This window comes from Mobula birostris, chromosome 8 (assembly GCF_030028105.1).
Source record: "Mobula birostris isolate sMobBir1 chromosome 8, sMobBir1.hap1, whole genome shotgun sequence".
Lineage (NCBI taxonomy): Eukaryota > Metazoa > Chordata > Chondrichthyes > Myliobatiformes > Myliobatidae > Mobula > Mobula birostris.
This window is the reverse complement of record NC_092377.1, coordinates 16,130,374-16,152,350: the sequence shown is the minus strand read 5'-3', so window position 1 is coordinate 16,152,350 and position 21,977 is coordinate 16,130,374. Positions and strand designations below refer to the sequence as shown.

The 21,977-nt window shown below is 42.4% G+C and overlaps 1 protein-coding gene across 2 annotated transcripts in view; it reads right to left on the bottom strand.

Moving 5' to 3' along the window:
• Positions 1-21,977, bottom strand: part of adss2 (adenylosuccinate synthase 2) — a 128,768-nt gene that overhangs the window by 5,368 nt on the left and 101,423 nt on the right. For both annotated transcript variants that reach the window (XM_072264832.1, XM_072264833.1), the window contains exons 8-12: positions 16,664-16,790; positions 11,220-11,374; positions 9,790-9,914; positions 9,483-9,580; positions 4,810-4,959 (exon numbers count right to left, since the gene is read on the bottom strand). In XM_072264832.1, the coding sequence (XP_072120933.1) occupies positions 4,810-4,959; positions 9,483-9,580; positions 9,790-9,914; positions 11,220-11,374; positions 16,664-16,790 (655 nt within the window). The remainder of the gene's footprint in view (positions 1-4,809; positions 4,960-9,482; positions 9,581-9,789; positions 9,915-11,219; positions 11,375-16,663; positions 16,791-21,977) is intronic.

The window sequence follows — 21,977 nt, the reverse complement described above, 5'->3', positions numbered from 1 at the left end:
TAGGTTCTTGATTGGACACGGCATCAGAGGTTATGGGGAGAAGGCCGGGGAGTGGGGCTGAGGAGGGGAATAAAGAATCAGTCAGGATTGAATGGCGGAGCAGACTCGATGGATCAAATGGCCTAATTCTGCCCCTATGCCTTATGGAATGAAGACTGATTTCACTGTATTTCAATGCAAGAGGAAGGAAGAGAAAGAAATGACAATGGTGATTGAAGTCTTTGCAAAGAGCACATACAGCAAATATGATCCTGCTGTAAAATCAACAAGGACCAAAGAGAGCCAAGCAATTAACGCATGTCGGAAAACTAAACAAGTCAAGTTTATTGTTATTTAACTATATACATATATGTAACATATAGAACCATATAATGTATTTAGAAACAAGACAACATTTATCCGAACCTGGGTGTAAAGCACAGTAGTACACATAATGCACGCTAACTTATGAAGATAAGGACACCTTATACTATACTTTATACTTTATTGTTGCCAAACAATTGATACTAGAATGCACAATCATCACAGCGATATTTGATTCTGCGCTTCCTGCTCCCTGGATTACAAATCGAAAGTAAATACTAAAAATAGTTAAAATTAGTAAATATTACAAATTTAAATTATAAATCATAAATAGAAAATAGAAAAATGGGAAGTAAGGTAGTGCAAAAAAACTGAGAGGCAGATCCGGATATTTGGAGGGTATGGCCTAGATCCAGGTCAGGATCTGTTCAGCAGTCTTATCACAGTTGGAAAGAAGCTGTTCCCAAATCTGGCCATACGAGTCTTCAAGCTCCTGAACCTTCTCCCAGAGGGAAGAGGGACAAAAAGTGTGTTGGTTGGGTGGGTCGTGTCCTTGATTATCCTGGCAGCACTGCTCTGACAGTGTGTGGTGTAAAGTGAGTCCAAGGACGAAAGATTGGTTTGTGTGATGTGCTGCGCTGTGTTCACCATCTTCTGCAGCTTCTTTCGGTCTTGGACAGGACAACTTCCATACCAGGTTGTGATGCATCCTAGAAGAAAGCTTTCTATGGTGCATCTATAAAAATTAGTGAGGGTTTTAGGGGACAGGCCAAATTTCTTTAGTTTTCTCAGGAAGTAAAGGTGCTGGTGGGCCTTCTTGGCAGTGAACTCTGCTTGATTGGACCAAGTCAGGTCAAGATAAAATCTACAGATGAATCACATAAATCACAAACGAAAATGCATTAATATTACATATTGCAAGGTACAGAACAGATGGAGATGTAACTTGTCAGGATGCTCTCAATAGTGCTCCTGTAAAAAGTTTTTGCAAGGACCAAAGAAGAGCCAAGTAAGTAGTTAGGATGGGGAGGGACCTTGCTTGCCTCATTCTTCTTAGGAAGTGGAGGCACTGCTGTGCCTTCTGTTCAGGAAGGTGATGATAAAGGACCAGGTAAGGTCATCCGTGATGTGAACTCCCAGGAACTTGGTGAACTTAACTCTCTACAGAGAAGCCATTTATTCGCAGTGGGGAACAATCCACAATGATTTCCTTTGTCTTCTCCATGTTCAGGCTTAGCTTGTTCTTCTCACACTAATCCACCAGCCACTCCACTTCCTCTCTATACTCTGTCTCGTCATTGTTCTTGATAAGGCCAACCACTATTGTGTCATCCGCAAACTTGATGACACGGTTTGAGCTGGATCCTGTGACACAGTCATGCAACAGCAGCGTGAACAGCACTGGGCTGAGCACACAGCATCGGGGAGTGATAGTGCTCAGCGTGATGCAGAGAGTAGTATGGACAGCTCAATGCATCTGTGAACGTGACTTCCCCTCCATTGAGGACATTTGCAGCAGCAGGTGCATAAAGGAGGCCTGGAAGATCATCGGGGGCACTAGTCAACCCAAGCAAACTTTTTCAGCCGTTTCTGTCTGGCAAACGCTACCGCAGCATTAAACCCAGAACCAACAGGTTACGGGACAGCTTCCTTCTACAAGCCATTAAACTTTTAAATACACATGTCTGTACATTACAACTGAGACTTAATGCAAAGATATTTACTCACTCATGTTGTGGGATGGACGTAAGATTTAAATCAATTCTAATGGGACTAAAGATGCTGCTGCCCACATGGATGACTGTGGCCGTACTGTTAAGAAGTCCAGGATCCAATCGCAGAGGGATGTGTGGAGACCCAGCGAGGACAGTTTCCCTACCAGTTTCTGGGTATGATGGTGACAAGTGCCAATCTGAAGTCTATAAACAACAGTGTGGCACAGGAGTCCCCATTTTCCATGTGGGACAGGGCAGAGGCCATTGCATCGTCAGTTAATGCCACTGGGTGAGAGTCATTTTGGCAAGTTGTTGTTGCCTTCTTTGGCACTGGAATGATGGCTGCCACCTTGACAACTGAGGAGACAGTGGATTGTTCCAGAGAGATGTTCAGTATATCCGTCAGCTGGGCTACGCAGTCCTTCAGAACCCGACCCCATATATTATCAGGCCATGCAGCTTTGAGTGGGTTGACTCTGGCCAGGGTTTTCCTCACCTCAGCTTCAGCCTGACGGAGTGACTGTTCCCCTGAGGGGAGGGGTGCCTTCCATGCCAGCACTTTGTTCTGCACATCAAGCCGGGTGTAGAAGACATTCAGGGAGTGAAGCATCCTGGTCACTGATGCGCAGGGTAGAATTGTAGTCTGTAATCCTCTGAGTTCCCTGCCACGTGCGCCTCCTGTCTTTGATATCACAGAAGTGGCTGTAAGCTCTCTGAGAATGCTCCCATTTCACCATCCTGATGGAGCGGGAAAGCACAGTTCTTGCATCCCCCAATGTAAAGTCAACATCACGATCCCGCAGCCATGCACGGACCTCTGCACTAAGCCCATGGTTTCTGATTTGTTCTCACACAGATCTGTTTCGTGATGGTAACATCCTCAGTAGACCTCTCTACGTAGCTGGTCACAGAATCCACATATTCCTTGATGTTACACACACAAAATGCGCTAGGAAATCAGCAGGCTAGGCAGCATATGGAAAAAAGTTGACATTTTGGGCTGAGATCTCCTCGATGTTAAGGTGACTGCCATAGATAGCAGCCTCCCTGAACAATCACTAGTTCACGTTATCAAAACAGTCCTGCAGAGGTGACACCTCCAGGCCAGGTTTTCACCAGCTTTAGAACTCGTTTGACTCGTTTGAAAACAGAACCTGCTGGTCCTGATGAATCATTGACTGTTTTTACCATTTCCATTAATGCTGCCTGACCTGCTGAGTTCCTCCAGCATTTTGTGTACAATGCGAGACATCTTTGGGGAGAGTTAAGAGTTAACTTCTCACATTGAAATCAAAACTGGAAATATGGAATAAAAGCAGCACATTTTAAGTCATGGAAAGGTGGGGGGGGATTGAATAGAATAGAAAGGAGGTTTGTGATAGGACAGAGATCAAAGCCACTCAGGTTATATTACTATAAATTTCTTTAAGTTACCCTACTAATTATTAGAGCTGACATTCAGTTCCTGCAAGATAGAGGTCAGTTTGCCACATCTTGTCAGCAGGTTTGATTAGGTTGGCTCCTGAATTTTGCAAATTCAGAGGGAGGTGTGTTCGACTAAGGGCAGTGGAAAAATTGTGATGGTCAGTGACACATCAGCAGGAGAGATAAATAAGTTTCAAGAGGGTGACAGGCTAGGAGGGGCCCAGTTGAATTCGGTAGCTTGGGAATGGGATAAAAGGTCTCTATTCTTAGGTGAGTGCTCTTGGCTGAAGAATTTGTTGAGGTGTTGAAGCCATTGGAAGAAGAAACTAGCAATGGCCCATTGGAAGACTGCATATCATGAAAGACCATTTATCCAAAATGCCAACCCTGTTCTATTCCCAGAAGCTGTTCAATCCACTTAGCACTTCAGTAAGCCCTGCTCTTACACCAGATCTGGTCACGTCCAATACAAACCAATTATTTGAAATTGTTGAGTTCAGTATTGCCCGCCCACCACCCCAAGGAGAATAGTTTGCCTAGATAAGTAATGTAATATTGATTGTAAATTTTATGCAGGGACAGACCTGAAATAATGCGATTGGAGTTGAGTACTTGTCCAATTAAACTGTAAAAATTCCCTCCTAATGCACTCCTTCAATCTAGTTTAGTTTTAAAACTCTTCCAGACCTTTTTTCAGGTTCACTTTCCTTTCACCCTGCCCCTTCCCTCAATCTCATTCCTTGCCATGTTTTCAATATTCCTTCTGATTGTCTCCTCTTTGCTTTTAAACAATCAGTCTTCAGCCGTGGTCTCATCATCATCATCCCCCTAATGTGGCTTTCCTGATGGGGACAAGTCTGCAAGCTCAGTCAACTCCAACATGGGCACTATCCTCCCCACCATACAAGACACCTTCAGCAGGAGATGCCTCAAAAAGGCGGCATCCATCGTTAAAGACCCCCATTGCCCAGGACATGCCCTCTTCTCATTGCTGCCATCAAGGAGCAAGTACAGGAGCCTGAAGACACACATTTAACATTTTAAGAACAGCTTCTACCCCTCCATCAACAAATTTCTGAGTCAATAATGAACCCATTAACATTGCCTCACTATTTTTTGCTCCCTTTTTGCACTAAATTTAATTTTTGATACATTTATTATTGTAATATATGATCTTATTGATATCTTATTGTTTATTATGTACTGCTGCTGCAAAACAACAAATTTCACAACAGATGGTAGTGATATTAAACCTGATGCTGATTCAATGCATATTGAACTATTTTGGATTAACACTAAAACCTAACTATTGAATGGAACATCTCATTGTGTAACATGTTTCAGTGATATGTGATACAGCACTTACCAGGCACCCCAAGGTGTCCTTCAATAAATCGGACATAGCTCTTGGCATTTGTAGGCAGATCTTCAAATGTCCTGGCTTTTGCAATGCTGGTGTTCCAGCCAGGTAGGGATACATACTGAACTTCCACTTTGTTCAAGACCTCTTGGTTAGCTGGGAGACAATTGTCACAAATGTTAAAAGAAAATGTGCTTTCAATAGAAAGGGCTATTCAATGAAATGTTATATGAAAGTGCATGCATTTTAATTCTAACAAGCTCTATCTAAGAGGAACTTAAAATGTTCTCAAATATTCCTGAAAGGTTGCACAAATCATCAGAACAACAAATATCTTGTGCATCTGTGTACACAATAACATTAAGATCCATTTGCAAAAAAATACATAGTTTTTTCCTTCCTTTTCATTCTTCAGTTTACACCTTTTACAATGGAAGTTGTTTCAGAAGTTCAGTTCCACAACATCGACTGACAAACTGCGAACAACTTTGAATCCCAGCTTCCTTCACTGAACAGCCTAGTACTGGCTTGACACCTCCTGCAGATGGTAAAATAAAGCTTAAGTTTGCTTTCAGAAGGACAGCAGGATTTACAGGCAATGAAGGTGAACTGGCAATGTATGCCCAAGTTAGGATAATGTGTTATTTAGAGGGGAATGCTCTGTTAGTGGTGCTTCTGTGTGCTCAGGCAGCCTCTCCTCTTGATGGTTAGACCTGGAGATTTGAAATTCAGATTAATTGATTTATCACATGTGCATTGAAACACGGATTAAGAGCAGTTTTGGCGAATAACAGCATTGTATTTTGTTGCCAGGCACTCACAGCAACATCAGTGTATTGGTGGAGGAGTGAATGAGAATTTAGGCTGATGGATGGGGATTACAATTAAGTTGGTTGGCTCAATGGTGTCAAGCTCCTTGTTAGCACTGACCAGTGGAAAATATTCTATTTTCCTGACCTGTGCCTTGTAGATGGTACAAAGACTTAAGTTATCAGAAGTGGAATCACCGATCCACTCTTGTAGCCACATTACTTATGTAGCTGGCCCACTTGAGTTTCTGATCATAGTCATAATTTATTAATCCTGGGGGAAACTGGTTTTCGTTACAGTTGCTCCATAAATAATAAATAGTATTAGGGAGAGTCACCATGGCTTTGTGCGTGGTAGGTCATGTTTGATCAATCTATTGGAGTTTTTCGAGGAGGTTACCAGGAAAGTGGATGAAGGGAAGGCAGTGGATATTGTCTACATGGACTTCAGTAAGACCTTTGACAAGGTCCCGCATGGGAGGTTAGTTAGGAAAATTCAGTCGCTAGGTATACATGGAGAGGTGGTAAATTGGATTAGACATTGGCTCAATGGAAGAAGCCAAAGAGTGGTAGTAGAGAATTGCTTCTCCGAGTGGAGGCCTGTGACTAGTGGTGTGCCACAGGGATCAGTGCTGGGTCCATTGTTATTTGTCATCTATATCAATGATCTGGATGATAATGTGGTAAATTGGATCAGCAAATTTGCTGATGATACAAAGATTGGAGGTGTAGTAGACAGTGAGGAAGGTTTTCAGAGCCTGCAGAGGGACTTGGACCAGCTGGAAAAATGGGCTGAAAAATGGCAGATGGAGTTTAATACAGACAAGTGTAAGGTATTGCACGTTGGAAGGACAAACCAAGGTAGAACATACAGGGTTAATGGTAAGGCACTGAGGAGTGCAGTGGAACAGAGGGATCTGGGAATACAGATACAAAATTCCCTAAAAGTAGCATACCAGGTAGATAGGGTTGTAAAGAGAGCTTTTGGTACATTGACCTTTATTAATCAAAGTATTGAGTATAAGAGCTGGAATGTTATGATGAGGTTGTATAAGGCATTGGTGAGGCCGAATCTAGAGTATTGTGTTCAGTTTTGGTCACCAAATTACAGGAAGGATATTAATAAGGTTGAAAGAGTGCAGAGAAGGTTTACAAGGATGTTGCCGGGACTTGAGAAACTCAGTTACAGAGAAAGGTTGAATAGGTTAGGATTTTATTCCCTGGAGCATAGAAGAATGAGGGGAGATTTGACAGAGGTATATAAAATTATGATGGGTACAGATACAGCGAATGCAAGCAGGCTTTTTCCACTGAGGCAAGGGGAGAAAAAAACCAGAGGACATGGGTTAAGGGTGAGGGGGGAAAAGTTTAAAGGGAACATTAGGGGAGGGGCTTCTTCACACAGAGAATGGTGGGAGTATGGAATGAGCTGCCAGACGAGGTGGTAAATGCGGGTTCTTTTTTAACATTTAAGAATAAATTGGACAGATAAATGGATGGGAGGTATATGGAGGGATATGGTCCGTATGCAGGTCAGTAGGACTAGGCAGAAAATGGTTCGGCACAGCCAAGAAGGGCTAAAGGACCTGTTTCTGAGCTGTAGTTTCTAGTTAATAGAACCATAAATAGTTCAATAGTAATATGTAAATCATGCCAGTAAATTATGAAACAAGTCCAGGACCAGCCTATTGGCTCAGGATGTCTGGCCCTCCAAGGGAGGAGTTGTAAAGTTTGATGGCCACAGGCAGGAATGGCTTCCTATGACGCTCAGTGCTGCATCTCAGTGGAATGAGGCTCTGGCTGAATGTACTCCTGTGACCACCCAGTAGATTATGTAGTGGATGGGAGACACTGACCAAGATGGCATGCAACTTGGACAGCATCCTCTTCTCAGACACCACCGTGACAGAGTCCAGTTCCATCCCCACAACATCACTGGCCTTACGAATGAGTTTGTTGATTCTGTTGGTGTCTGCCACCTTCAGCCTGCTGCCCCAGCACACAACAGCAAACATGATAGCACTGGCCACCACAGACTCGTAGAACATCCTCAGCATCATCTGGCAGATGTTAAAGGACCTCAGTCTCCTCAGGAAATAGAGACGGCTCTGACCCTTCTTGTAGACAGCCTCAGTGTTCTTTGACCAGTCCAGTTTATTGTCAATTTGTATCCCCAGGTATTTATAATCCTCCACCATGTCCACACTGACCCCCTGGATGGAAACGGGGTCACTGGTACCTTAGCACTCTTCAGGTCCACCACCAGCTCTTTTTCACATTAAGCTGCAGATAATTCTGCTCACACCATGTGACAAAGTTTCCTATCGTAGCCCTGTACTCAGTCTCATCTCCCTTGCTGATGCATCCAACTATGGCAGAGTCATCAGAAAACTTCTGAAGATGACAAGACTCCGTGCAGTAGTTGAAGTCCGAGGTGTAAATGGTGTAAAAGGTGTAAATGTAAATGGTCAATGGTGACCCCAAGATATTAACAGCAAGGGCCCTGTTAATGTAATTGAATTGAATGTTCAGAGTAGTTAATTAAACTTACTCTTGAAGGAGACGGTCACTCCTTTGTACTTCTGGGGCTTACAGCTACTTGCTGTCTATCAGATCATGTCCAAATGTAGTGTATTGTTTGCTTTAAGCAGCTGTGTTCTGCTTCTCTTGCCAGGGTGGTGTGAATGGACTAGAACATTGTGTATTCTTCAGTAAACATAACCAATAATGAATAGAAGGTTAAAATTGTACATAGATTCACAAGAACTGTAAAGTTGATGTGCCAAGGCCAAGATAACTGATGTCCAACAACAATTTCTCTTTATTAGGGCTCCTTCATGTCATAAGTGGTCAAATGCTGCCCTGGTCTTATAGGTGAATGGTGAATGAGTCACTGATGAGGAAGTGCCACACAGTAGTTCTGAGAGAACAATTGGAAAGGTTTGGAAGGACCTTTCTGTCTCACAACTTTAGTAAAACAACTAGATCTTTTGCAACATGAATGTTTCATTAAACCTAAAAGCAGGATTTAAACCATCAATTTGGGTTATGACCAGGAACATGCTATTTCCAACAGTGCCAGTCTCTGCCCCGACTCAGCTCACTGGACGTCCCAGTTGTTTACTCTCTCCTGGTTTGTCTATTTCAACACAACCCTGGGTGGTCTCCCGTGCTCTTCAATAAACCTGGGCACTTGAGTTTTAGATCACCTTAAGGCTTCCGGTACATTCAATATGATCTGTGGTTTTGCACTGCTTTTTGTTTAATTATGTGCCCGGAATGTCTTTTCCTTACATCACAGGTGTAGTAACAAGCAGCTGTTGGTTGTGGAGATTCAAGGAAAAAAAGCAGAAGCAGTAAAGGAGGAAATTTCAAGGACTGATTGTAGAACTAAGAGCAGAGGAGTTGGGTTAATTGAATCACTTTTTCCAAAGAGCACAAACATGGTGGACCAAATAGATGTTTCTATGCTATATAATTCCACAAGGCAGTCATGAAATCATATAGTAACGAAAAAGGCCCTTCACCACACCCATTTATATTTATCCTATTTACCAGCACTGGGTTCATAGGCTTCTATGCCTCTAAATATGCTTTAATCATCATCACCACCCCTTCAGAGACTGTGTTCTACACCCAGTTACCCATTACTCTAAACCCATGTCTTCTAGTTTTAGGCACCTCTGCTATGGGGAAAAGCCTTCTTTCTAGCCTTACTTGCAAAGCTCTTCCCAACTATACTGTATGTGCACTTACAAGTTTTTTTGATTAGAGTATTAGACATCGATGTTACTCAGAACACCAATATATTTAATCACTGCAGCTGAAGATAGTCGTATCATAAATCATGCAATGGTTATATTTACTTACCTGGAAAGTGTGGTATTACTTTTTCATCAACCTTATAAGCTACTCCAACTTTAATCTCTGTAAATACATCCAGGATGTCCAATTTGGTAAGTGCTAAACTACATGAAAAGGAAACCAGAAAAGTTAATTTATAATTAGGCAAATACATTCTAATTCAAAGAGGTCAGCAGGCCTACTTTAACGACGTCAAAATTTGTTTAGAAAGAGCAAGGCTTCAGTGTATTTACTTATTTCAGTTGTAAAACGATTACAATATTGATCTTTAAAATCAGTCAAGAGGAAGAAAATCTCCAATGAAAGTACTTACGCAGTAAAGCCATTAATCATGTGAGCATACTTCAGCAAAACCAGATCCAGCCAGCCACACCGCCTCTTCCTGCCTGTAGTGACACCCAGTTCTGACCCACGGGACTGCAGCAATTCACCAATATCCTATAACACGATAGATTTATAAATGGAGCTCATGTGACGGCCCCAATGCATAGCATTTGATAAAATGCATTGATATGACACTGACCTTTAGACTGAGCACAAAAAATAGAGGTCAATGCTGTAAGAGAAGAGTCCCAACATTTTGCAAAATTTATGGAAGGTTTACAAAACACTGAACAAAGCATCAGCTGCTTAAAAGAAAGGATTCCCCATTTAAGAAAGAAATGAGGCAAAATTGTCTCTGGGTCTTCATGAGTGTTGGGTACAGTTTTCCTCAAAGGGCCTGCAAACAGAGTCTTTGAATATTTTTAGGACATAAGTGAATAGATTCTCGATAGACAGGAGCTTGAAAGGTTATCATGGGTAGATATGCATGTAGAGTTGAAATTGCAATCAGTCATGACCTCACTAAATGGTGGAACAGGTTCAAGAAGCCAAGCGCTCTTTCCCTGTTTCCAGTTCTTTTGTATGAATGTATGTATGCATGTAGCATATACTTGGGAATATTGTATAGGCATGGAGAAAAGTCGATGGACTATAGACAATAGTTGTGATGATGTTACTTTAACAGTAATGTTTCTCTCTGGGACCATATGCCATTATGTTCTGCTGAAGAGAAAAAAAATTTCTGTAATCACTGACACAATCACGGTGCAATGAATAAATGTTACCATATAGTGGGTAGATAAATTCTCCATTCTTTGCTTTGAACATCATTTCCAGAACTGGTATATAACCAACTTGTGTTAATTCATGGTTACACATTAAAAGCAACTGATTACTAGTCTGAACAAAGTAACTTTTGGCATAAAACAAGATTTAGATGGTGTTAGTTATAATCACCAAAATGACTTTTTGGTCCACGTAACCAGCAGACAGCCTGGAAACATAAGAAATAAACGTGCAGGTAACGGATTCTAAGCTATTATCCTGGTATCACTGGGATGACAGGAAGAGGACTAGAGACGCCTTTTCATAAACGCTATGTTGGCATTCCACCAACCTCCTAAAAGTATGCAAATGAATAGCTGTTGGTCAAATACCAGGGTTTCTACAAGTTGTCTGCCAAGACTGATGACTTACTCGTGAATACAGTCAGATGACAGAAAATATTATTAAGACGATGAAGAGATAGCACCGGGTGAAGAGTCAATCTTGCAAAAACATAAACAACAAAAAAAGCCAACTGATCATCCAAATAAAGGAACAGGCAGAAAACGATTGATCTACTTCAATTATAAACTGGGTTTGGAAAGAAGTTAGTTATGAATTTTGGCAGGTGACTCAAATTGCCTGTAAACTTACATTGTTTTGTTCTGTAGGGAAAGCACCAATGCCAACCCTTGTTGTGTAGGCTTTCACCACTCCGTACACTTCCCCAACATTCTGAGGAGGGATTCCCAGCCCTGTGCACACACCACCCACTGTGCAGTTCGATGACGTCACAAAAGGGTAAGTACCTTTGTTGGGAAGGAAGGAAAATTTTGAAGTAGTGTGATTATGTACGAAAAAATGCCACAAGTGTAACATCATTGCATTTCCCATGTATGAGGATATACAGTATGACTGCTTCCATCAAACAGATGCTGAACATCTTCAAAAGGTAGGAGGTGGCACCCACCATTGGGGACCTTCGCCTTCGCCACCCAGGACATTCCCCCTTCTCATGACTGCCATGAGGTAGGAGGTACAGGAGCCTGAAGGCACACAATCAACATCTTAGGAACAGGTTCTTCCCCTCTGCCATCAGAATTCTGAATGGTCCGTGAACACTAACTCATTATTTCACTCTTTTTGAACTATTTATTTTTTTTAATTATATATTTTACTGTACATTTCTTACAACAAATTCCACAACATATGTCAATGATTCTTCTTTATTTTTTCTGGTTTATGAACTATTTCAAGAACATCCTTTATGGCTGTCATTCATAAACAACTGTATGCACACTTTCAAAGGGAGAATAAAACTACATCCCCACTGCATCTGGCTACCTTATGATATCTGCCCCGGAGGTTTGTCAGAAAATCCTTCAAGAGGCAGCAGGTCCCAGTGGTGTAACTGGCAGGGAACTGAAACCTGTGCCAACCAACAGGTTGCAGTGTTCAAGGACATCTTCAACCTCTCACTGCTGCAGTCAGACATTCCTGCCCACTTCAAAAGGATATCAATCATACTGGTGCCCAAGAGGAGTAGGGTGACCTAGCTCAATGACCATCACCATGTAGAACTCACATCAACTCTGATGAAGTGCTTTGAGGGGTTGGCCATGGATAGAATTAACTTTTGCCTGAGCATGGACCTAGACCCTTTGCAAGTTGCCTACTACCACAATAGGGTCTACAATAGACACAATCTTCACTGGTAGGCCTTGGACCACCTGGAACACAGCAATACCTAAAGTCAGGCTGCTATTTATTGATTACAGCAAGATGTTCAACACCATTATCCCCTCAGTTTAAAACCTGGGCCTCTGTTCCTCGCTCTGTAAATGTATCCTCCACTTCTTCAATGGGGGAACCAGTCAGCGTGGATCAGTAACAACGTCTCCTCCTCGCTGATGATCAACACAGGCACACATCAAGGATGCTCTACTCTCTCTACACTCATAGTTGTGTGGCACAGTTCAAACACCATTTGTAAATTCACCTCTGACACAACTATTGTTGGAAGAATCTCAGACGGTGACAAGGAGCTGTGATACAGATCAGCTTGTTGAGTGGTGTTGCAACAATTTTGCACCCATCAGAAAGACCAAAGAATTGATTGTAGACTTCCGGAAGGGGGGAAGGCAGGAGAACACACATTAGTTCTCACTGAGGAGTCAGCAAGGGGAAAGGGTGAGCAGCTTCAAGTTCCTCGGCATCAACATTCCAAAGGATCTCTCCTGATCCCAATATATTGATGCAATCATGAAGGTAGTATGCCAGTGGCTAAACTTGATTAGAGATTTGAGGAGATTTGGTATGCCAGCAAAGATTCTATAAAAAATTTCTTCAAATGCACCATGCATCATCAGCTGTTACAAAGGGTCCAATATACAGGATCAAAAGAAGCTGAAGACAGTGGTAAGCTTAGCCAGCTACATCATGGGCACAACCCCCACCATTGAGGACATTTTCAAAAGGCGGTGCCTCATGAAGGTGACATCCATCATTAAGGACCCTTGCAATCTGGCATTTACCCTTGTCATATTGCTACTACCAAGGAGGTAGCTTGGGATCCTGATTGCATACTCCGCATTTTAGACTTCTTCCCTTTAAACAATCCATGACAACGCACCACCTCACTATTCCTCTTGAAGTATTGTAACTTACAGTAATTTACATCTTGCACTATGCTGCTGCCATGAAATCAATAAATTTCACAGCATTCACTCAGCGCCACCCTATTGGTACACTTGCTCATTATAAAAAATATCTAATCAGCCTAATCATGTGCAGCAACTCAATGCAAAAAAGCATGCAGACATGGTCAAGAGGTTTTGTTGTTGCCCAACCCAAACATTAAACAGGGAAGAAATGTGATACCAGTGCCTTTGACTGTGCTGGTGCTGGATAGGGTAGTTTGAGTATTCCAGAAACTATTGATCTCCTGGGATTTTCATGTGTAAGTCTCTAGAGTTTATGGTGCAAAAAACAAAAAAAAAAAATTCAGTGAGCAGCAGTTCTGTGGGTAAAAACACTTCGTTAATGAGAGGGGTCAGAGGAGAATGGCCAGACTGGTTCATGTTGACAGGAAAGCGACAATAACTCAGACAACCACACATTACAACAATGATGTCAGAAGAGCAACTTGGAATGCACAGCACATCGAATCATGAAGTAGATGGGCTAAAGCAGCAGAAGACCACACCGGGCTCCACTCCTGTACCTAATAAAGTGACCACTGAATGCCAGTAAGTAATATTAAATCTGTTTCTGATTCTCTCTGGCACCTTTTAAACAGATAGTCATTGGAAGCCATCTTACTAGCACAGATTTGTCCTTTTTAAAGGACCATACTTAATACTAGGAAAGGCAGTAAATTTTAATTCAAGAACTTGCAGCCAGCATTGAGCTTTCCAGTTGGCTAAACAGCTTGTTCATCTCAAACCAAGCCCCCTCCACCCTGGCCACAGCAGGTCCCATTTTCTGAATCCACTATTGTGTGGTGGGTGATTGAAATTCAGGGACAGGTTCTTGCCTTCATCTCAACTCGGAACTGGAGAGATTGGAGTTTTATCAATGTCATGATATTGTCCATATTGTTGTATCAAATCAAAACAATCTTAAGCTTTTGTCATAGCATACGGAATTACAGTACGATAATTCAAATGTGGGGTTCCACACGGCCATAACCTAGGCCCCATTTGGTTGTAAAATGAATATATTTAATCAAAGACTGCTTTCCATACTTTCATAACCTATCAATAATCGTAATAATTTTCCAAGTCTTCCACATCTTTATCTGAACTTTCCACACTCTCTGAGGTGGATGCCTGGTTCTCACAGTCTGCCAGGCTACACTTGTCAGTACACCTGAGGCCATTTGCAACACACATATATCTCGGGAGTGAACATCTTTTTGGACAGTTACAGGCCACTAGACCAAGACAGCACTGGGTGCTGGCTGGCCTTCCATCCAGTGCACCACCAACTGTTCAGCTTCCTCTTCTCTCTCCATTTCCATCCTCTGCCAACAGGGCTTGGCATTTGTGAGTCCTTCTCCAAACATCATCTTCATATCCCAGCCAGGTAGTTGGCTCGCTGTGCATGTTTTGTTAAGCAGTCCTTGCATGGTGGGAGTTGATGACTTTCGATTTCACCTTTTTTCACATTGACCTCGGTGGTCGATGCTTTTGGGGCATACAGGAGACATATAAATGCCTCCAGTTTGTCCATCAGTTCTGGGGAGAGGTCCCATTCCTGACCCAACTCTAAGAATGTGTCCTGAGTTTCCCTGTTGCTGGTCAGAAGTTTTAAGGCACTTGTCTTCCCTTTGCCTGCAAAAGCGCCTACAGTGTCACATCCTGTATATGCGTGCAACCCAATTAGAGTCCTACAAATCTCTATGCCAACAGTGGCAGCAACCTTCCTGATGACTATAAGCTTTGTGCTGGTTCTAGTGCCACAATTCTAGAACAATGGGGCCTCAATCTCGTCACAAAATGCTAAAGACATGATGAAGACATCTGTGTCTTCTGAGCAGATCACGACAGATTGGTATCCCTCTCTTGTGGCATGGGCAGCATGGAGAAGTAGGCGGCCATCTGCTTCTTCTTGTTGACACTGAAGAGCTGACACCTCCTCACTATCTTAAGATGTGATTCTGTAACATTCGTCATTCAAAATCTTCTCCTGCAGCTTTGCTCTGTACTCCGCCTTCCTCCATTCATGGACTATAACGCTAATGAGACTATTTTTGTTACTGATTTTGGTCGGGAAGCTCCTCCACTGCCTCATCATCTGTGTGCCTGTGATACCCTGCAACTCATGGCCAGACTCTTCACCCCACAGAGATCTTTCACTATTCTTGATAGTTCTCCTTGTATGTGTCAAACACAACATCTATTCTGCTACTCTGACTGCCTTCCTTGAGCCATACCCAGAATCGTAGTGGCAATATCTCTGAAAGTAACGATCACCTTTCACCAAGTTCATTCCATCAACCACTGTAGCAGAGTTTTCTAGGAGTTGCTCTTCTACTGCTACATTTTTCTGCAAGGTTATGGCTAAAGTAGCTTTATTTGTCTTTCTCAGCAATCGTTCTGGTGTGGACAGGGCCCAGGGCAATGGTCCAAGGGGATGAGAAAGGATATCCTCCATACGTAGGCTGCGCCCTTGTGCCATCACTGTGATGCATCCAAACAAAGACCTGTCTGCTTTCCAGATAATCACCCTCCCATTTGATTTCACTTCTCTCTTCTTACACATATCACTGAATGTTTTCAGCTTGTTGGTTTTCATTGGGTCATGGAATTTCTTTGCTGGTGGGTCTTCCTCTAGTCTCTCATCCTTGAAGGTTGCATAGCATTGCTCACCAATCTCATATGCCTTCATCAGGTCAGAGGCAATGTCCTTGAGGGCTGCCTTTTGCCATAGAGATGCTAATGAGGTCTCGCTTCTCTGCAAATGGGTTGACCCATTCATGTATGAGGCTAACCGCTGCTGAAACTGCTTCCTCATCTTTCTGGATTCTTGGCCGCTGTAGCTCCGCATGACAAAGCTCTGATTTGTCGCCTTGCACCATCTCCCTTAACTGTCCCAGGAATGCACTGTGGTGCCCAGCTGTTATGTAGTAACGCTTGATAGCTCCAGCATTCAGGCTGAACCGTGATGTGCCTCCAGGAGTCAATGTGTCTTTGTTCACTGTGGCTTCAATAGCCTGGTCCACAGGGATCTGCCCAAAGAGGTTGTTACTTGACAGCTGCACTGAGAATTGGCCTGTCTTGAAGGCCTCATACACAGAAGGATTCTTCTCTGGGAGGTTCATCATCTGAACAAAGTAAGGAGACAGGTACCTGGCATAATTCACCTTATCATAGGCAAAGCACCATGGGGTCATGGTTCTTATAGCATGGAGGTGCAACTCCCAGTCCCCCTCACAGAAAGCTACCACCACTGCAATGCTATCACATATTTTCTAGCACTAGGTGTGTATACATTGCCAAAAATCACTATAAGAATTATTCCCCCCAGATGGCACCGGTGGCCCAAATTTGGGGACCTGGCTCACAGACTATTCATGAAATTTAATTGAAACTTACCAAAATCGATATCTAGTAAGGCTGCATTTGCTCCTTCAACCAAAATCTTCTTTTCTGGACCATGCAAGGCTTCGTACATGAAATAGACACCATCCCTTACCATGGGCTTGAGTTTCTCTACATAGCCCTGCAGTTAAAAATCAAACAGAATGATTGCTGTTATTCAAAATTTCCAAAGGGCTCTTTGTGCCTTTTTGAGAAAGTACAATAGTCCCCATTTTTGTATTTAATCTGCCGTATGCTCTTCACGTGTAACTCAGCTCCAGGCAATTTCAGTTTCTTACTGCTGTAAGTGATGATGCTTTGCCTGACAGAGTGGCAGAGCCCGATGAACAATTGATTATCTCTTCATTTGCCATTCATTAGTTCTCCTTGCCCTACCTTACTGAGGACACACTTCCCATCTATAAACTAGGAACAAACTAATTTTTCTTCAAGCATTAACTAAGATATAAATTGGGAAAAGGACAGTACAGGCTTTAAAGGACTCAAAGTTGGTTTACCAGGTTGGAATATGTGACATAAACATTCACTAGTACGCCCATGAATATTGTGGTAACTTTGTTCCCAGACTCATCTCACCACACGTGCGCAGTCTTCCATTCCATCTCTTCAGAGATATGTCAACAATTTCACTATCATTTCTCACCAGGGATGCACTAAATGCCTTATCTTTAAGTATATTATTAAAGTGCCACCACATACCACCTTGAGATTCATTTTCTTGCAGGCATTTCACAGTAAATACAAAGAAACAGCAGAATCAATGAAAAAGACAGACAAGCAACCAATGTACAAAACAAATTATGCAAATACAAAAATAAAATAAACAAAATATTAATAATAAATAAATAAGCAATAAATATTGAGAACATGAGATGAAGCCCTTGAAAGCGAGTCCATAGATTGTGGGAACAGTTCAGTGATGGGGTGAGTCAAGTTATCTCCTCTGGTTCAAGAGCCTGATGGTTGAGGGGTAATAATTGTTCCTGAAACTGGTGATGCAGGTCCTGAGGCTCTTGTTGGCAGCAGCAAGAAGACAGCGGTGACAGCACTCCTCGTAGATATGCTCAATGGTGGATGGGGGGGGGGGCTTTACCCATGGATTAGAATGTATCCACTACTTTTCCATTCAAGGGCATTGGTGTTTCCATACCAAGCTGTGATGCAACCAGTCACATACTTTCCACTACACATCTATACAAGTCTGTCAATGTTTAAGATGACACGAAAATTATTCCAAGATTGAATGGCTTGTCACATGAGAACGATCTGATGACTCTGGGCCTGTATTCTCTAGGATCAGAAGACTGAAGGGCGACCACATTGAAATCTATCGAATGCTGAAAGGCCTTGATAGAGTGGATGTGGAGAGGATGTATCCTATGGTGGGAGAGTCTATTACCAGAGGATAAAACCTCAGAATAGAGGGGTGTCCTTTTCGAACAGAGATGAGGAGGAATTTCTTTTGCCAGAGAGTGGAGAATCTGTGGAATTCTTTGCCACAGCCAGCAGTGAGGCCAAGTCTTTATGTATACTTCAGGCAGAGGTTGATAGATTCTTGATTGGTCGGGTCATGAAGGGATACAGGGAGAAGGCAGAAGACTGGGGCTGAAAGGAAAATTGGATCGGCCATGACAAAATGGCAGAGCAGACACGATGGGCCAAATGGCCTAATTCTGCTACTATGTCTTATGGTCGTATGCCGAATCTCGGCAAATGTCTCAGAAAGTAGAGGTGCTGCCATGATTTTTTTGTAATGGCACTTATGTGCTGCACCCAGGACAGATCCTCTGAAACGATAACACACAGGGAAAGGGATGCATTAATCCTCACCCCTCTCTTCAGAGATGGTCCAACAGCCTCAACCCAAATTCGTCCCTTCTTGCATCAGGGATGTAGTGATTCCCCACCCTTTTATCCCCAATTCATAGCACTTGCAGGAACATGGCAACACTTCTTCCTTCTCCTTGAACAAGCACACATTGGTAACGTTATTCTCAAAGCAGGCTGCAGAGTGGCTACTAATAGGAATGTTCCTAAATTAACGCAAGCTGTTACCTTGAAGTTAACTAATGATACTCAGTATACTGAAAATTAAATCAGATATCTACATAGTGAAACTAAGCATTAACCTATTTATGATTTTCCTGCCCAGCTTTCTGAAGTGGGTGGGATACTGGGATCTTGATGTGGGGAAGAGTTTCAAAACTAAATATTAAGTTCCACTCCTCCCTATCCCTCATTTGAGGTTGTAGTTGTTGTTGATATATATTTTTTGGTAGGGTGGCAGATTGTATTGGATGCTGCAGGCAGGAAGGAACAATTGACATAAATGGCAGTAGGTGACATAGCTTCAACAGAATAAACGGTATTTTCTACTAGCTACAGAATCTAGGCCTCTGTACCTCCCTCTGCAACTGGATCCTCAACTTCCTAACCAGAAGACCACAATTTGTGCAGATTGGAAATAACATCTCCACTTTGCTGACAAGCAACACTGGCACTCTACGGGGATGTGTGGGTAGCCCACTGCTTTGTTCTTTCTCCACCCATAACTGTGTGGGTAGGCATATCTCAAACCACATCTAGAACTTTGCTGATGGTATAACCATTGTTGGCAGAATTTCAGATGGTGATGAGAGGGTGTGCAGGAGCAAGATATACTAGTTAGTTGAGTGGTGTCGCAGCAAAAACATTGCACTCACTATCAGTAAGATCGAAGAGCTGATTGTGGACTTCAGGAAGGGTAAGACGAGGGAACACAAACCAATCCTCATAGAGGGATCAGAAGTGGAGAAACTGAGCAGTTTCAAGTTCCTGGGTGTCAAGATCTCTAAGGACGGAACCTGGACGCAACATATTGATGCAGTTAGAAAGAAGGTAAGACAGCTGCTATATTTCATTAGGAGTTTGAAGAGATTTCGTTTGTCAACTAAAACACTTGAAAACTTCTACAAACGTACCGTGGAGAGCATCCTGACTGGCTGCATCACCGTCTGGTATGGGGGGGTGGTGGTGGTGGTGGTGGCTACTGCACAAGATCAGAATAAGTTGCAGAAACTTATACAACTTTTCAGCTCTATCACGGGTACCAGCCTCCGTAGTATCCAAGACACCTCCAAGGAGCGGTGTCTTACGAAGGTGGCGTCCATCATTAAGGATCCCCACTAACCAGGACATGCCCTCTTCACATTGTTACCATCAGAAAATGAGGTACAGAAGCTTGAAGGCACACAATCAGTGATTCAGGAACAGCTTCTTCCCCTCTGCCATCCAATTTCTAAATGGACACTAAACCCATGAACACTACCTCACTACTTTTTTAATTTGTTATTTTGCACTACTTATTTTAACTTAACTATTTAATAGACAACCCGGCTGGTGGTGTAGCGGCATCAGCATTGGACTTCGGGACGAAAGGTCCCGAGTTCGAATCCAACCAGCTCCCCTGCACGCTTTCCATCCGTGCTGGGTTGTGAGCTGGTGATCTCTTTGGAAAGACAGAAGGCAATGGCAAACCACTGCTGTAACTTGCCTCGTACGCGGTTCCCCACATCAGAGAGGCGTGGAGGGAAATCGTCCACTAACCGGAGAAACTCCGGATGCGACGTACCTTTCCTATTTAATAGACATATATATACTCAACGTAACTCAGTTTTTATGTATTACATTGTACTGCTGCTGTAAAGTTAACAAATGTCACGACATATGCCAGTGATATTAAATATGGTTCTGATACTTTTTGTACAGACTAAGTTTATCCTTCAAAGCCTTAACCCAGACAGCAAGTTCTCTGCTAACCCAAAATGGACAAAGGTGTCATAATTCATTTCCTGAACAATGAAAGCAACATTCCATTCATATTTCTGCAGCTAAACTGGATTCCAGCAACTGAGCAACTTAGATAGGAAATAAAAACAACAAATTCTGGAAATATTTAAGAGATTAGGCCTGATTTTTGAAGCAGAGTTAAAAGTACATGTTGATGACTTTATAACAGAACTGGAACATAGAATATAACAGCACAGTATGGACCCTTCAGTCCAAGATGTTGTGCTGAGGTTTTAACCTACTCTAATATCAATCTAACTCTCCTCTCCCACATAACTCTCCAGTTTTCTACCATCCATGTGCCTAACTCAGAATCCCTTAAATGTGTCTAATATATCTGCCTCTACCACCACTCCTGGCAGTGCTTTTCATGCACCTATCACTCTGTAAAAAAATAAAAATAAAATAATTTACCTCTGACCTCCCCCTTATACTTTCCTCTAATCACATTGTAAGTATATTTGCTGTTTTCAGTATGGGTGAGGAAAGAACAAAAAGGCTAACTTGTCATAGTGAGGAGATAATCGGTTTAAAAAAAAAGATATGCTGATTCAAGGCAAAAGGGTTTGAAAACAGTAGCAATAATCCAGAAACTGTTGTGATGATGAACATGCACTCACTATTGCCCTACTTACTAGATCTATACTTACTCAATGGAGGTCATCAAGTAGCAGCTTAGCTTATGATGCTGATTCTAACCTGAACAAGACCTAACACAGCAGGTGGCAAGGTCCAAATAACTCAAGCCAAGAGCTTAAAACAGCCGGTTAATAATGCATATCCACATCCCCAGAGTTGAACTGACTGTTCAAACTGTCACAATTGAAGGTTTTAATGTATGACATTCACAAATTCTCAAGGACTTGCAAAGCCTGTAAAAAAATTAACCACACTATTAAATACGGAAGCACAAGAAGATCCTCAAGAGCAAATAATACATTTAGTGAATTAAGTCAAACTACACATTTGCCTTAAACCAGCCTGTTTCCTTCACTACTGAACATTGCACTGTATTACAGACAAAAGTCCAACATTAATCACTAGGAAACTGCAGGAAGCTGCTGCCCTAAGGTCCAGGGTCAAACTACAATCCCTGGCATCAGTGATGAGGAGGTACAGGACTACCCCATTTGCTTATACTTGAGCAGGAGTTCCAAGCTTCCTGGAAGTTATGAAGGCAAATTCAGACTGTTCGACATGTCGATGCCAGCACTTATCGAGAACATCATCATTCCAGACAAAAAGGGAAACAGTGGGTGAAATTTACTAACTCAACGTTGAATACAAATGATTGCAAAATGCCATGAGAAAAGATAAGCACAGTTTATTGAGCTTGTGTTGAGCTTCAACAGAATCTAATACAGGAAATGAGTTGGCAGAGAATTAAAGCATCCAGCAACTTGAACCTTGTACCCACGTTTGCACAGTAAGCAGAGAAATACTGTAACAGTCACCCCACCTACAAGCGTTACCTGGGGTT